We start from the raw sequence: 18,172 nt of genomic DNA on the forward strand, positions 1-18,172 counted from the left end.
CTGGCCCGGTGGCATAGTGGTTAAGTTTGTGCACTCTGCTTCAGTGGCCCCAGGTTCACAGGTTTGGATCCTGGGAATGGACCTAGCACCAGTCAACAAGCCATGTTGTGGCAGCATCCCACATAAACTAGAGGAAGACTGACACAGTTGTTAGCTCAGTGACAATCCTCCTCAAGTAAAAAGAGGAAGATTGGCAACAGATGTTAGCTCAGGGCCAATCTTCCTCACACACACAAAAAAATGTTTTGTCCATTCCTACAACATTTCTCTTCCAATGTTTATTTTTTGAAATGCTCTTAACATGCTATTTGTTTTCACTTTCAAATGAATCAACTCTGTCAACTTCAGGGAAAAATCCTATTGTCATTTTCATTGAATTAGATGGATTTATAAGGTGATTTGGGAGTAAATGAAATCTTTACAAAACTGAGTTCAGGAATGATGCATATGTCTTCATTATTTCATATAGTTTTGATGTCCTTCAATAACACTTTGTAGTTTCATTCATATTGGTCTTATATAAGGTTGGGTTTTTATAGACCTAAGTATTTTAGAGTTCTTATTATAACAATTCCTTTTGGATTATTGTTCACGTGTTATATTTACTATAACTTGCTTTCCCAATCAGAATTATAGTATGTCTTCATTTATTTATATCTTTATTTTTTCAATAAAGTTCATTATAAATTATTGTCATCATGAATGAGATCTCTTTTTTCCCTTATATTCTTCAACTCTATATGATCTACCTAATGGAATACAATGGATTTTGAGGGCTTATCTTACATCCTGCAAATCTGCTGGACTCTCATTGCCTCTAGAAACTGTTGGTTTATTTTCCTCAAGCTTTGCTCATTTTCAATTGTATCATTTGCAGAGAACAGTGTTTATACTTTTCTTCTATTTATTTTCATACTCAAAAAGTTATTCCTAAGGATTCTAGCAAATATATCAGAAAGAACCATTGATGGAAGGCATCCTTGTCTTTTTCTATTATTTCTAGGGAAGGGGCTCTTGTTCTTCCCCATGAGCTATTATGCGAGCTCTTGGAGGATGATAAATGTAGAATATGTTTGTGTTCATTTACTTATGTTAAAAAAGCTCCCTGCCAATTTTTAATTAAGAGAAGATGTTGAATTTTGAGTGCCTTAGTTTCTCCTCAACATCTGTTTGGATAACCACATGATGTTCACATGTTTTCTTCTTAATGTGATGAATTATATTCTTTGCTATACTAGTTCACATAATTGGGATAAAACCACTTCTTCAGCTAAATTTTAAAATTTTATTTAATCAATTTAAATTTAATAGTCACAAATGGCTATGGCTACTACATTGGACAATGCAGTTCTAGAAGAAGAGACTAGTCTATTCCTAGAACCATAGAAGTTTAAGATTTACTCACTTAGCAGACTAGCAAAGAGAGTGATACCAGCCCTGATATCCGTTGAACCCAGCATATATGGGGTTAAAACCAAAGCACTAATTCCCTGCTCACTCCCTGGCTTCCTGGCTGCAGAATCCACTATCCACCATGGAGACAAATGGCCAAGGACAGCCACCTGGATTCTTTATCTCCTCCTCCTCCCCACTACAAGCAGCCTCCCCAGGCTGGTGGGAAAGCTCCCCCTGGCAAGGCCATATGCTCCCCCTCCCCTACCTAAAACCCCAAGAAAAACCCTTACTTTTAGTTTTTCAAGGAGTTTGGGATTTCAGCATTAGCTGCTCTTTCTCCTTGCTCAGCACTGTGCAATAATAAAATTCCTACTTTCTTTCACTATACCCGGTGTCAGCGATTGGCTTGGGTACAATGGATGAGCCAACTCACTTCAGGTTTGATATCAAGAGCAATGTCAGTTTGATCCCAATTTTAGATTATTTAAAAATGTATATATGAATAGAATACATCTGAACAGATATACACCATCAAATAATAGTAATACGTATCTCTGGGAAAGGAATTATAGTTGGTTGCATTTTTTCTTCTTTTCCATATTTTCTATTTTCTGTAATATAAAGTACACAATTTGCTCTAAAAAATAAAGAAAAAGCAAACTACTTCTTCAGGATCAAAACCTTTTAAATCTGTGCATGCTGGTCCACTAAGATTTTTATTTAGATTTTTGATACCTATATTTATATGTGAGACATTTATAGCATTTAATATTGTCTCTAGGAGATTCTGGAATTAGATAATACTTGTACATACAAATGAGCTGTGTGACATCTCATCAATTTTGTTTTGAAACAAAGATGTCAATTATCACCTCTCATAGCAAACGAATGGCAGAACTGGGGCTTTTGAAATCCAAACTTGTTCCTGTAGCCACTCCAATCACAGAAAATTAATAACTGTTATGAAAGTACAAAGAAACTGGAGCTATGAAAATGATAAGACTGCTTAAGGAAAAGTATTCATTTTGTTAAAATTGGACCAAATGTCTAGTAAATCCACCTGGGCTGGGCTAGGTTACTGTTTCTTTGTCTCTAAAGCATTACATACAAGATGATTTTCAGGTTATCAGAATTAACCTATGAAATCCTAAACTCTGAAGTGTAGTGCTAGGAACAGCTAATATTGAATACATGCTGGTACACAGTGCAGGGGATAAAGATGCAGCCTCTGGAATCCTACTACTTGAGTTCAAGTCCCACCTCTGTAGCTCACTGGCTGAATAACCCTTGGCAAGTCACTCCATTTATCTGTCTCAATTACCTCATCTATAGAACAGCAATGACTGAAGTATCTAAGGTTGCTGTGGAGATTAATGAGTTAATGCATGCAAAGCACTTAGAGTTGTGTTTAACGCACATCTTAGCACTCAATGAATGTTAACCATTCTTATTACTACTACTATGAGGTGGGTGCAAAGAGCTTTGCAATGCCTTGCTTCCTTTATCCTACATCCTGTATCCTTTCTTTACCACAAGTCCCTCAGAAGATAGGTGTTTCCCAGCTCTTAAATGCTGAGGGGACTCAGGCTCAGAGGTTATGTTGCTTACTCACAGTCACACACATAGTTGATGGCTGAGCTGGGATTTGAACCCAGGACTGAGTGAGGCAACAACTATGCTCTACAACTCAACTCCAGTTTACTTTAAAAAAAAAAATCTATGTGATGAACGTCATAGTATAATCTAAATGCAAAATAAAGTTCACCAAAGGGAAAGAAATGTGTCAGAATCACTAAAAAAATATAGAGAAAAACTGTTGAGGAAAGTGATTAAACCTCAAGTAGAAGCTTTAACCATGTGCAGTCACTTACCATGTAATAGCCTGGCAGTAGTTTCTGAAGGAACTCAGCTTCTTTATGCTGAACTGTTTTGATGATAAATTCATCATCACTGGTCACAAAAAACAAGGATCCACTGGCTCCGGGGTTGGACAGCTCTATGAGAGGCTCACTGCATATGGAATACTACAAGGGAAAATAAATTAACTTTTACAAACACAGGAAAGGTACGTGATGCTTCCAAGGAGGAAAACCACAGTATGACATATCTTGACAGTACCACATATCTTGACCATTTTGAAACAGGAAGTCCTCTCTCTGAGCTTTAAAAGGAGGCTCCAGGAATACTAAGAAGGGCCTTTGAGAGATTTCTAAAAATTTGATTGATCTGTTCATCTTAATAATCCTATGAAGGGAAATATAGAATGCCCTCCCACCCCAGTGCCATCTGATAACCGTGAATCATCATATCTGTCCAGTGAAATAACTCAAACTGCAGTGTTAACTACGGTCCTTTGTTTCTAGCAGGTGCCCAGAGAAGAAAAAGCGAAGGTGTGACTCACACTGTGGATTTGTCACGTGAACATCAAGACTTATTCTCTTCTCACTATTTATTCCCCCAAGGGATGTCATCTACTCATGGTTTCAACAATAAGGTGACTCTAACATTGGTATCTCTAGCTCAGATCTTTCTCTAGGGCTCCAGACCCGCACATCTAACTTTTTAATAGACATTTCTATTTGGTTATACCACAAACACATCATATGTAACAAGTTCAAAATCAAATTAATCTCAGGGCTGTGGTTAGTCCATATGGTGCCTTTGTGGTAGTTAGAAAGAGGTGCCTCTTTCTCCTGGCAGATGCAGCTCTGGGCCAGATACAAGGTTGGTCAGTAGACGAAGGGGTGGATGCCAGTGCCCACTTCTACACCTTAGCCAGGTATTCTTGGGCAGTGCAGACCCTGCACAATCATACATGGTTTCTCTAGATCATCTGCCCCTACCATCTATCTTCCCTCTCTTTTCTCTATCTTAGAGAACACAAACATTATTCACTTTGTTCCCCAAACCAGAAACTTGGGCATCATCCTTGACTCTTCACATTTTCTCACCTCGCATAACGAGGCTATTGATTATATCTGCTCCCTTCATGCCATCTCTTTTGTCAATACCCTGAGTTAGATGATTTCATCATTTCATGCCTTTATTACTATGGTAAGCTCCCCCTGGTGTCCACTATCCACTCTTGACCCCTCCAGTGCATTCTCCACCAGGAAACCAGGGATCTTTCTTAAAATGCAAGTCTGATCATGTCCTTCCATGCCTTCACACCTTTCAATGGTTTCCATTGTCTAGATAGGAGGTAATACCCAAGTTTTGTAACAGAAATTTCAAGGCCATGAATGGCCCAGCCCTGCCCTCCAGCCTTTTCTCTGATCACTTCCCTCCTTAAACTTTAGGTCTAGACATAGGAAGCTACTTTTCATTTTCTCAAATGTACCACACACTCTTTACTACCGGGCTTCCCAATTTTCCTCTACCAGAAACAACCTCCATTCCACGTTCAGCTTGTTGACTACCACTCATTCATGCGTTCATTCAACATTCAAAAAATATCTATCATATCTCAGGCACTCATGAAGCTTATATCCTAAAAGGAGGAAAGAGACAGTAAACAAACAAGTACATTATACATCAGAATGTGGTAAGTGCTGTGGAGCAAAATGAAGTATGGAAAGGCAGGCAGAGAATATTAACAATGACTGAGGAGTGGGTTCCAATAAATTTCAAGTAAGGTGGTCACTGAAAGCCTCATTGGGAAGGTGGCATTGGAGCAAAGGCCAGTGGAGATCTGGGGAAAGGGCATTCCAGGCAGAGGGAAGGACAAATGCAGAGGTCTTGAGACCTGGAGAGTTCAAGGCACAGCAAGGAGGCCAGAGGCCGGAGCAGAGTAAGCCATGAGGACAGTTGAAAGGATGAAGCCAGAAGGGTGGAGTGGGCCAGACCCAGTAGGGTGCCAGAGGCCACTGTAAGGACACTGGGCTTCCAAGGGAGCTGAAAGCCACTGGAGGGTCTGGAGCAGAGGACCACTCTGTTTGCTGTGCTGAGAACCCACCGCAGGTGGACAAAAGAAAGACACAGGGAGCACAGTGAGGAGGCTGTCACAGCGGCTTTGGCCTTCAGTACCTCCTGGACAGTCCTTGCTCTGGAAGACTCTTCCTGCTTCCCTGAGTCTAGATCAACTGCTTCCTTGCACTGCACATTCTCATCACAGAAGTTACCACAAAATATCTTAATTGCCTATTTACTATTCTGAGTCCCCATTAGACAGTGAAACTCTATGCAGGCAGAAACTATGAATATCTTATACCGTGATACAGTTCAGGACCTGCGCCTTGCACGCAGTAGGCATTCAATAAATTTCTGTCAAATAAACGACGAACTCCTCTAACAACTGAAAGGCTGTAAATCTCACCAAAATGCCAAAACCTGGCAGAGAAGTCAATTTTTGATTATTAGCTCACTGTTTATTAACTAATAATCTACATTATTTACTAGAGACATTGTGGCCAGAGAAAAAGGTAAGGAGACAATGTGTGGGATTCATGCTGTGAGTGGCAAAAATGGGGATTTAAAGAACCATATTCTGAGGATGGAGGCATCTGAAAACACCTGGGCTGAACATCTCCCAAAGCTTTTTATCTGGGCTTGTGAATATTTAAATCCTTATGATAGAAAAATCTGAGAGGAGGGGTGGAAGAGGAGGAGGAAGTGATGGTGGGAGGAGGTGGGAGAGGGAAACTGGGAGAAAAATGATTAAAAGGCAGTTTCTAGATGTCACCTTTTAAATTATCTTGCTTTGGCAGCACTGTGGATAAAGGAAACAAAATTGCCCAAGAAAAGAAACAAGTGTTTGCTGGCTTCCTAAAAGTCACTGGCAACTTCCATCTTCTACCTCCTCCTCTCTCTAGCCTTGCTTCTTGACGCTCTCTTGCTAGGCAGCATTTGAGCCTCAGCACTTATGGACGAGTTGAGGATAAGGCAGGAAAACAAAAATAGCCATCAGACTGCAAACAGGATGGCATAAAAGCCAAGAGGAAGCAGAGGGCACTTATCCTGCCGTGTATACAGAGTCCACGGGAAAAGGTGAGTAGTGGGAAGGGTATGGGACTTGGAATCAACTGATGTTTGTAAAATGGTGGCTGTGCCAGTGGCTAGTTGTGTCACCTTGGGTGAGTAACTTAGCATCTTGGAATCTTAGGAACCTCATCTCTAAAATAAAGATGATAATATATATCTGAAAGCAGCTGAAAGTTTAAAAAGTGGGCACTTTTGAAACCCCTGGCAAAGAGGGACCGCTTAGTTATTGCTGTCGCTATTTTTTATTACATGATCACATGCAGGGGAGAAGGCCACACAACCTGCGTCACGCACATTCCACAGGCGGGTGAGGAAGAGCTGCGGAGCTTGAGGCTGTCCTGAGGGTTCCAGCCTAACTCCAATGACAAGACAGCGACCCAAGGGTACACTGAGACATTCTCAGATAAGCAGGAAAAAAGGTGGGTCTTTTACATAATCACAAATTTGAGATCTTGGAAAATAAAAGCGCGGACCCCAAGCTCTCACAAAGAGTGAGAGCAGACCCCACTCTCTCTTTAGAAATTCTGATTCTTTGTTCCATGGGGTTTGAATTCCTGGTACAGAAGCTTCTTATGGATAGGAGTAATGTTATGAAAGTACAGAAACAACAAAGAACGCGGAAATTAGAGGCTGCAAATAGAGAAATTAGGGGGTGATTCAGGAAGAGCTGTCTAGAGAAAACTGGATTCAGACCTGAACATCTGCTTCCAATTAAAGTCTCAAATTCTTCTATAAGCAGTGACATAATATGGAGACTATTTCATGGGTTACTTAATTGTAAAATACTCCTTTACTATGTAATTTATAAATTAATATGAATAAGAAAATAAATTGTTTTGATGCATTTTCATAACCCTTTGGGGGTCACTCATAGCACAGCATCAGTGTGCAATAAACCAGCATTATGATACTGAACAGGAATATTACCATTGCCATCTATAATTCTTTGGTTTCTCACCCTGCAACTTGGTTATCATGCTCTTTTCCAAGCTACCTTCTCTGAAATGTTGCCTTTTCAGAGCAAATAAAGAGGAGAGATGGGAACATTTTAATTAGCCATGATCAACAAGCCCCCTTGTGTGCTCCTGGGTTTCAGGCACCTTCCAGGCGCTTTCATCTGTGCAAGCTGTTCCAATGCATTCAATCTCTCGCTTCTATTTCCTGCAGGCCCTCCCTACCATACCCACTGGAAAGAATGCAAAGTACAAGCCAGCTGGGCCCTGCCAAGGCAAATTAACAATGTCAACTTGTGCAGTGTGGTGGAGATAATTTTTCCTGCCATTTCTTCCCCTTGATAGTGCTAAATATTCACCCTGTTCTCTTTCTTATTGTTGCCAGTGAGCCTGAAAAGACATCAGATAAATCACCCTGGATTTTGGAATACCAGGGCACCTGGTGGAGGGGGAAATGAACCAAGGGCCTGTTGCTCAAAAGCAGAGATGGGAAAAAACGCTCTGGGGTCCCTTTGCCTTCCCTTGGGAGGCGTTTATTTAGGAACAAATAAGGAAGAAAGAATGTGTCCCCACTGCTGCTTCATCATTCTGTCTCACAATCCAAATTATGCACGTTTCAACATGAACTTGTAATCAGCATGCACATGGTGGATTTTAAGGGAACTAAGAACATAAACACAATAATTCAGGCTGAAATCCAGATGCAACAGCACAAAACTAAGTAGAAATACACACATATCACGGGATCCAGTATCAAATCTATCTAAAAAGTTACCAACCGTTGCATAATGTTAACCCCTCCCCCCCCATGTAGATCAGGATATCTTTACAAATTTGGGCTTGAATAGCCTTAGTTTGACAGATGCCAGGATGTACTTTGTGATTTGCACTGTATCCTTTTCTTCATCACGCAGTTTTTCAAGGGACATCTTATTTCATTTTTCTGTGCTTTATTTGGCCTTAACTCTTCTGAAATGTGCTTTGGTAGGGTTGTTTGACCTCTTTTGGCTGTATTTTTCAGGATGGTTAATCACAGTTCACAGTTAGATGCGCTAAGGGAGTGGCTACCTTTAGACCACATTTAACGAGAGGTCTGAGACTTGGTGGGTTAGGAAGCATGAAGCCAGCTGGGAAGGGAAAAGAGCACCAAGGGGAGGATGGGAGACCACTGTTCTGGTCTGGGCTCTGCCCCCACCAACGTGGGTAACCTTAGGGACCATCCCTTCCCTGACCCCAGCTTCAGATTCCTCATCTACAATGAAGGGTTGGGCTAAAAAGTCTCTCAGGGTTAAACCCAACTCTCCGAAGCAAGCTGTGTCATGCAAAAGACTCTTTCCTCATCTACCACACTCCAGATCATTGGGTGGGGTCCCCAGATCCAATAGTTTGGAGATGAGCTTCCAGAAGCTCCAAGACCTGTAGGGGGAGCTGCCTTAGTCCTGGGCTGTGCGTGTCCCCAATATAGGGCAGGCAGGTGGCTGTAGCCATTGGGGACCAGGCAGCCATGTTTAGGTAGAGGGCCACTGCCCTTGTTCTGTTTCTTGCAGGTCCCAGAGATGTGACCTGATATTGAACTGTGTGTACCATTAATAAGGGAGGTGGAAAACTGGAATCAAACAAAAGCACAACTTTTAGCTGCCAGGCCCTATCTTTCCCTGTCACCCTTTTTATATATATATATATATATATATATTTTTTTTTTTTTTTTGAGGAAGATTAGCCCTGAGCTAACATCTGCCGCCAATCCTCCTCTTTTTGCTGAGGAAGACTGGCCCTGAGCTAACACCCCTGGCCATCTTCCTCTATTTTATGTGGGACGCCTGCCATAGCATGGCTTGACGAGTGGTGTGTAGGTCCACACCCAGGATCCGAACCTGTGAACCCCGGGCTGCCAAAGCAGAATGTGAAGACTTAACTGCTGTGCCACTGGGCCAGCCCCAACCCTAACTTTGTATTATGGGAAATTTCAAACACAAATAAAGGAAATGAGAATTGTGTAATTAACATCCATGTGTCTGTCTTCCAGCTTCAACAGTTATCAACTCATGGCCAATCTTGTTTCCTCTACACCCCCCAACCACTCCCCTAAGATTCTTTCGAAGCAAATCCCAAACATCAAATCATTTCATCTATAGATATTTCAGTATATGTCTCCAAAAGATAGGGACTCCCTCTTTATAATGGAACCACAATATCACCCCACCAAGAAAATAATTCGTCAACATCATCAAATATCTAGTGAGTCTTTACATTTCTCTAATTTCCTATAATTTAAAAAAAAAAAGAACTTTACTCAAATTATCTGGCCCTATCTTTCTAATATTTCTGATCAAATCCTACCCCTCCAGCCATACTGGTCCATTCAAAGTTTTTCTAAACGTTTAAGGCATTTGCATCTCTGGTCGCACATCCCTAACAAGCTCCCCCCTCGCCGAAAATCCTTCTCTTCTTTCCCACCCACTCAAACTCCTTGTAATTTTTAAAGCACAGTTCAAATCACACCACACCCACAAGAAGTCTTCCTAATCATTACTTTAACAGAGAGAGACCCCTCCCTCCTCTGAAATCCCGCAGCATTTAACGTTTCATTTCAGTCTCTTGATTTACTGCCTGGTAGAGTTGGTTGTTTGCCCACATAAGCAAATCACCATTCCAATTAGATTCTAAGCTCTCTAAGTGTCATGACTCATAGTTTTAAAAAAAATTTCCCTGTAATTATTAGCAGAGTATTTTAGTTATAATAGGTGCTGAAAATACCCGGTGATTGATTAGTTTACCTTTTGCCAGGTACATGGAGGAGGACTTTGGCTCTAAGAAGACATCATTTAGTCTCCTGTGCTCCCTTAGAAATGCTATAACCTCATCATGAAAGTAAGTTTTCCAGCTTAAAGACTCACTAGGAAACTGTGTAAGCCGTGTGAGAAGTTGTTCAGAAAAAGGCCCTTGCCAAAGACAGCAACTTTGTGAGACAGGACGAGTGAAAGAATGGGCCTCCCAGCCTGCAGGTCAATGGCCGTGGGAGGGCTAAAGAGAGACCTACTCAGGTGAAGGTAGACAGGCAGCCATGTCATCATACTGACTGCTTCTGTGTGGTGAAGTGTGAGCCTGTGGCATCTCCTTGGCTGGCAGAAGCTCAAGGAAATTCAGAAGGAGAATCCATTAATTTCTTGTGTGTGGCAGAAGATGAGGGATGGATGCTGTTTTCAGTATTACAATATCAAGACCCCAGCGGGTTTCCCAAACACGTTTTCCGAATGACAGTGACCCTCAGTAATCACAGAATGGACAGAAACCAAAGAATCTTCCCTAACCGCCGCCCCCCCCCCCGCCACACACACACAATGTGTGTGTTTGTGTACTTGAGTGGTTGGGAGGGCAGGGTTGGCAATGCTGGGTAGAGGCACCTGACATCTCAATTAAGGGGCGCAGTAAGGCAGAGAGCTACAGGCACGCAACCATACAAGGGCAGCAGATGCCCAGGAATTTTCTACTAGGTTCCCACTGCTCTATGAAGACTTATTAATGTGCCTCAAGGAAGCAGTATTATCTCATCCGGCAGAAGTCATATGATTCTCTAGGGCCCAACTAAGAAGAGGGTCATTCATGGGTTTTCATCAGCACAGAACAGAATCAGCTTTGAAGTCAATCATTTACATCTTACCCAAATTATAAGACGCAGTTTAAATACTCTGTTACAAGTGACAAATGTTGCTATACTTCCTCTGCAAAGCATTATGCCAGGATCTGGTTCAAGTCTTATTAAGATCATCCCGAATGGGATGAACAATAAATATTTGATGGCATCCTTCCTACAGCTTCTTGAAAACCAATCTGGAAGAGCCCCAGGGTGTTAACAGTGATCAAATTATGAAATAAACCATTTTTCTCTTGAAACAGAAAGGAAGTTCCTGGCTCCTTGAAGAGGAATAACGTAAAACTCTGAGGTCACATCGGATTACCTGACAATAAGGCTGTTGTGTTTATATCTGCTGCATGCCAGAAGGAAGACAGGGAGAAGAGATAAGTCTAAGCATAAAACATGTCCTTGTACCCAATAAAAATACATTTAAAAAGAGCCTGCATGAAGAGACGCTGAGAACAAAACAATCCAGCTTCTTTAAAATGGTATTCAAATTGTAGGTCAAGGGGAAAATAGTTGTGGGCCAAGGCAGGTTTGCAATGAATGGTATAAACAAGGCAATTAAAATAGGAAGGCCTTCAAACAGAATCCAATCAGCAAAATTCACAGGAGTATTTAGAACTAATTTTAATAGATCTGTTAGAATAATTATCTGAAGTAGCAACCAATATCACAGTTATTTAAATATCAATTACCGGAACAGATTTTGTAGTTATCAGGTAAAAGTTGCAGAGTCAAATCACATTTCCTGCAGTTAAATTTATAATCATTATAAAACTTGGAACTTCTCCTATGCTCCAGAGCTTTATAAAATAAGAGACACAAGCCGCTTGTCGCTGTTGCTATGAGACAAATGTTTACATCACACATTTCTGGAGAAGGAAGGAAAATTACAGGTTCTTACCAAGTAATCATCAGGCTTGATACCAAAAAGTTCTCTGAAATATCGGAATGCTAGCGGAGCATATGTCTTAAATCTGAAGTCTGGGTAGTGATGTGCTGGGGTCAGATTGCTTCCTTCGCTGCAGTTAAAGTATTTTTTTAAAAAAAAGAGAGAGAGAGAGAACATTAGCAAAGACAATTTTGACTTCAAATTCTAGCTCTACTAGTCCTGGGCCAATTTCCCCTCTGGAAAAACATCCTCTGATAGTGGGGCTCTCTAAGCTCACATCACAAAGGCCAATGGCCATCAATTAAACACAGACGCTAACTCAGCGAGGGCTACTCCCAGGAGGCATTCCCTGACATTCACAGTGTGGCTTTAGTCTGAAAATTCTTTATCATCCCTCCTGTGCCTCCTTCCTGGGAATATCACTCCATCTTTCCCAGTGAAATCACAGTTGTAATGTGTTAGGTATAAGATCTATGGCTTAGTATGTGGGACAATTTCAAAAATGTACTTTTTTTTGGCCCTGAATTTTGAATATTGGATAAACATTTTAAACTAGAAATAAATAAGTAAAATAATTGTGTGTGTGTGTGTGTGTGTGAGGAAGACTAGCCCTGAGCTAACATCTGTTGCCAATCTTCCTCTTGTTGCTTGAGGAAGATTGTCCCTGAGCTAACATCTGTGTCAATCTTCCTCTATTTTGTATGTGGGACACGACCACAGCATGGCTTGATGGGTGGTGCAGAGATCCACGCCCAGGATCTGAACCTGCAAACCCCAGGCTGCAGAAGCAGAGTGTGTGAACTTAACCACTATGCCACTGGGCTGGCCCCAGTAAAACAATTTTTAAGGTATCTCACACCAACAGGGAGAATCATTCCACTGGAAATAGATGAGTCCTGAATCTGAACTCTTTCTTACATCCATATTTACAGGAAAAGAGACCTTAAACATTTTAGGGATTTAAAAACTTGATTTCCATCCTCAAATATATCATTACCTTTTTTTCTGTCCTCTTATGAATTCATCTTTGAAAACTGTTCTGCAATATTTATGATATATAAAAGGTATATAGAAATAGACCAGTGAATACTCATGAATTCAAAATGCTGAAGAAATAAAATGCTATCCATAGAGTTGAATCACCTTCTGTACTTTTTACTGATCACATAGCCTTCCTTCTCCTTAGATACATCCAATAGCCTGAATTTTGATGTTTATTATTCATTTCATTCTTTGACTACATATAATACACTTCACACGACATCAGACAAGTCGTTTAATCGACTTGTACTTAAATTTTTCATTGTGAAAAATTAGTGCAGTAGAATAATATAATTTTACATAGAGGTTCAAGATCTATTTTTACCACACTCTTAGTTGGGACACCGGGGCTCTGTGCAAGTTTATTTTGGTCTGGTTTTCAGGATACCACACAAATAGGACTGCAAATAAAAAGGCTTTCAGCACACAACGAACACTTGGAATCTACTACACTTTAAGTTTGTTGAGGTCAGTCAGATTTTTATATCAGTATCCAGCATACACAGACATTCAATAAGTATTTGTTAAATAAAAGAATTCATTTTCAAGATAACGCTAATACAGTAAAGTTGATTCTTACACGAAGCTTAGGTTCCAAAGTCAACACATAAGGTAAAAAACCACCATAGTCAAAAATTATCCTTGAAAACCATTTAGGAAATTATCTATTCAACATATCCAGTGAGCCAGTCCTTCTTCCCGCACAGTTACAGGTGACTGCTTCTTTTGGTGAGTTCCAGAGGAAGTAGTTGGCTTGTGTTGTTAGGGGCCATCATCATATAATAAATCTTACCTTTAAAGGCTAGGAGTATACTCAGGCAGCAGTAAGGCATGCACTTCAGGAGAGTGACATAAGAGCTAAGAGCGGAGTGACACAGGGAGAAGAGTGGTCCTCGCCAGCTGAGCCTCACTGGATGGAATGGCCCCCAATCACCTACTCTTTTAAATGGTTATTGTTTTTCTAAGCAAGTATATAGTTCAATATTCGTAATGTACGTATGATGGCCAGGTATTATATCCAAACATTTCCTCATTCCATATTTTGGATTTATAAGGGGACATACACTCAGTTATAGATCCTATGAGTTTGTCAAAAGGAATAATTCTGGAACTTATATAACATGCAATGATTTGAAAATGTGAACTACATAGAAATAAGGGGTAAAATCAAAGAGACTGAAAGTGACCTCTGACATCCTTCCTCATTTTTATAAGTAAGTGAAAGCAATCACAATGCCTTGGGTTCTGAAGCAGGGTGCTTGCAGTGGGCTAAGACTGTGGCCAATTTCTTATTTCTTCCACTCTTTCCTCCTTTCTATCTCATGCAATCAAAGTAATTCATTCCATTAGAGCAGATTACCTTCAACATGCAAAGAGGAAGATGAAACACCATGTTCCACTTACATTATTTGCATTATTCTCACCTATATTTGCATTATTCTTATGCAGTTGGGAATCTTTACTCAAGATTTATCAGAGAGCATACAGTATTTATTATTACTATTTTGTGTGTGTGTGTGTGAGGAAGATTGGCCCTGAGCTAATATCTGTTGGCAATCTTCCTCTTTTTATTTGAGGAAATGAATTCTGCTGTCCTTTGACTAGTATTAAGACTAGTTCGCATTCTCTTAAATCATACTGGATCTGCTGTATGGTAATTAAGATGCTCTTAAGTCCCTGTAGTCGAGGGAGACCCCGGTTCAAGTTCCATCTCTGCCATTTACAAGCTGTGTTTCCTGAGGCCTGGTACTGAACCTCTAGAAATGAAATGACAAAGTCAATGGGAACATGAACGGCAATGTGCTTGGCATGTGGGGAGCTCTCAGTATGTCTGGATGACTGAAGCTGTACAACGACGGGAAACAACCCAGATTGAACACTTCTCATGAAGAATGAGTTGACCACGTAGTTAAAAAAAAAAAAAAGGGAAAAAGAAAATGACAAGATGGGAAAATATTTGCAATCATATTACAGACAAAGGGCTAATCTCCCAACATAAAGAACTCCAATAAACAGTAAAGAAAAAGGCCAAAAAGTTAACTTTTTAAAAAATAGCCAAAGATATGATCAGGTACTTCACAGAAATGGAAGTATAATTGATTTAAACATATGAAAAGATGTTCAACCTCACCCATAACAAAAGAAATGCAAATTAAATGTCACCGAGGGACTCTTTTACCTATGAGATTGGCAAAAATCCAAAGCTTTGATATAGCTCAAGGGAAACTGGCACCCTGAAGCATTATTAGTGGGAAAGTACACTGATACTTTTCTTATGGACAACATTTCTACAACTTCTGTCAAAATTACAAATATATTTAACTCTTTGATCCAGCAAATGCATGCCTACAATTTATCCTATAAACTGGCATATGTACAAGATGACTTTTGTGTACTTGGTTATTCGGTTTAGCATTGTTTGTAAGGACAAAGGACTGGAGGCAACCTAGATGTTTCTCAGCAGACGGCTGGTCAAATTAATTATGGTTCTGCCACATACTGGAACAGTATGCAGCTTTTAAAAAACAAAGAATGAGGGGGCTTATTACGTATTGACATGGCAAGATCTTTGGGATAAATTAAGTGAAAGAAGCATGATACAAAATCCTGTGTATGGCGTCTATCATTTGTATACAAAAGGAAAAAAATTTTTTTGGCTTGTATATGCCTAAAAAAAGCCTTGAACAGTGATCATTGGAACTGGACACTGGGTAAAAAAGGCACAGGGACAAAAGGGACACTTTTCACAGCATCCCTCTTAAAGCACCAAAAGGATGATCTCTTCTATGTATTACCATTCAAGACATAAAATAAGTTTTGAAAGTTAGGGTTAAAAGCTATAACCTCACATACACACATCCCAAAACAGAGCTCTGAGTGCTCAGAACCACAGCAGGAGAGTTTGCTTCTGCATGTTAAGCTGCACCAGTGAAGGACAATCATCAGCTTGACCTGAATGAAGCTCTAGTGAAGGAAAGGCAAATCAATGGGACTGTCAGCCTGGCTGGAGTTCGTCAGGAGTTAAGACTACACAAGAGCAGAACCAAACAGCAGGCCCAGTGTGGGTCAGCCAGCGATACCAACCAGAGTTTTCTAAGGTCGTGCATTGGCAGACCTACTGGGTAGAGGTGTGGGTGTGGCTGCTGGCCCAAAGACGTCTAGCACAGAGGCTCCTCAGCCCATGTATGAAATGCTTAGCTAAGGCAGTTAAACACAACTGCAATCAGCATTAGTCTGCCAGCCAGTGCAAGAGTCCCACCAAAGATTCCTGCGGGCTTTCCTTGCCTGAGCCTGGGTGGTTTCCATCACCACCCAGCACCTAGACCAAGTCCCCAAAAATATTTCTTCACAATTTAAGATTTATATCATATTCCTTCAACGGATTTATGTAGTGTTCAGGGGGAAAAACCTCACTTTCCTGTTTTGGCATAAAATTGAGGCTTTGGAAATTTCAAATGTGAAGTTTCAAGTAGTTGTTCTAGAGGCTTGGTCCCCTAGGCAGTAACATTTCAACAATAAAAATTTGGAGGCCAACGTGGGATTTCCAACCTTATTTTTCTAAGTACGAACTTAAACAATTAAGCAAACACACGGTACCATCTCTATCAAGTTATAAAAGAAATGGTATATTAACTCCATTAAAGGAGGAGGAAACTTCGAATAAAGAACAGTACTTTCTCTGTCTTGTCCTTTTCTCCCTTATTTCACTAGGAAGCAGTCAAAGTTTGATCAAGGACTAGCTCTGGCATTTTGACATTCATCTCTTCTGAGTAGAGTTCAATTTTTAAGACCAAAACCGCTGCTTGTCTTAAATTCAAAAATACGTACTTCTTAATGGCAATGGATGTTTAGAATGATATAATGTTAAAGCTTGATGAAGCATTAGCCACCATCTGGAATTTCCCATTTAGCAGATAAAGAATCAGAGTTCAGGGAGGGAAAGTAATGGCTTAAACTGGTCAGACACAAATAAGACTGGGAGCTTAGATCCACACCAGAGCACTGGGAAAGTCATAAGCAGACAGGTACGCCTTAACTTGAACCTGACGTTCCTAGGTTAGTCTTCCTTTTCGGGATTCAGTTACAGGCTTCAGGGTACTCTCTGCCCAAATAGCCCAGTTACTTCTCCACAAGGGCCTTACACCACAGGGTCAGGTGGGCAGAGTTCAGCTTCTAGAAGCTTGATAAGCCACACAGGCATTCTCATCTGTTATGTATTGTGAACATCTCAGCTTTGTGTATGTGGTTTCAGAGTCTGATAACCACGTGCTATTTTTGGTGACTCTGGGAGGAGAGATTTGGTGCTAAAGAATGAGGGGAAACTAATTTAGCATCTCCAGGACACCTAAGGGGTCCAGTTTTGGAGCTGAGAGCCAGAACCTGGATGGTTTAGAGGCAGAATTTTATATTTTCTGAGTTTCCTTGATTTCAAATTGTAACAGTCAGTCATGTTTCCAGCCTCTTGAGAAAACAAGTGGGTCAACAACTCCTGGATGATAGATTCATTATGAGGAATTGGCTCATGTGATTACGAAGGCTGAGAAGTCCCATGATCTGCCATCTGTAAGCTAGAGGCCCAGGAAAACTGGTAATGTAGTTCCGGTCCAAACTCAAAGGTCTGAGAACCAGAGCAGTCAATGGCGTAAATCCCGGTCTGAGTCTGATGGCCCAGGAACCAGGAGCACTAACGTCAGAGGGCAGGAGAAGATGGATGTCCAGCTCAAGCAGAGAGCAAATTAGCCCTTCCTCCACCTTTTTGCTCTATTCAGGTCCTCAACAGATTGGATGACACCTACCCAAACTGGTGAAGTGATCTTCTGAGTCAGTCTACCGATTCAAATGCTCATTTCCTCTGGAAAAACCCTCACAGACAGACCCAGAAATAATGTTTTACTAGGTATCAGGCATCCTTTAGCCCAGTCAAGATGACACATAAAATTAACCATCACCGCAAGCATGACCTCCCCCACCAAGAAGCAGGATGAGTGAAAGGTCCTTCGTGCTAATGCATAGACAGTGATACAAAGAAAATTTAAGTCGCAGTACAGTTGGATGAGTGACACTACAGGCCAGTAACAAACTAGTGGTGACACCCAGTCTTCAAACCTGACCTTTGCAAGTCAGGGTGCATAGGAGCAGCCTTAGGCATTATTAATTGCCTCTGTCTTTTCAGGCAAGTGGAGACGTCTTAGTTTCCACATATGACTCTTTATTTAAGCAGTGAAATACCAGTTGGTTCTCTCTCTTGCCAAATTAGATAGTGGTCTTCAA

At 40.8% G+C, this 18,172-nt stretch overlaps 1 protein-coding gene and 1 long non-coding RNA gene across 3 annotated transcripts in view; one reads left to right on the plus strand and one right to left on the minus strand.

Moving 5' to 3' along the window:
- PIP5K1B (phosphatidylinositol-4-phosphate 5-kinase type 1 beta) overlaps window positions 1-18,172 on the minus strand; it is a 274,957-nt gene that overhangs the window by 103,034 nt on the left and 153,751 nt on the right. For both annotated transcript variants that reach the window (XM_046664880.1, XM_046664881.1), the window contains exons 5-6: window positions 11,873-11,990; window positions 3,267-3,419 (exon numbers count right to left, since the gene is read on the minus strand). In XM_046664880.1, the coding sequence (XP_046520836.1) occupies window positions 3,267-3,419; window positions 11,873-11,990 (271 nt within the window). The remainder of the gene's footprint in view (window positions 1-3,266; window positions 3,420-11,872; window positions 11,991-18,172) is intronic.
- Window positions 6,697-11,865, plus strand: LOC124241253 (uncharacterized). The gene is made up of 3 exons (XR_006889153.1): window positions 6,697-6,794; window positions 10,116-10,199; window positions 11,226-11,865. It is a non-coding gene; the product is annotated as an uncharacterized LOC124241253 (long non-coding RNA).

The sequence above is a fragment of the Equus quagga genome, chromosome 6 (assembly GCF_021613505.1).
Source record: "Equus quagga isolate Etosha38 chromosome 6, UCLA_HA_Equagga_1.0, whole genome shotgun sequence".
In the NCBI taxonomy this organism is placed as follows: domain Eukaryota; kingdom Metazoa; phylum Chordata; class Mammalia; order Perissodactyla; family Equidae; genus Equus; species Equus quagga.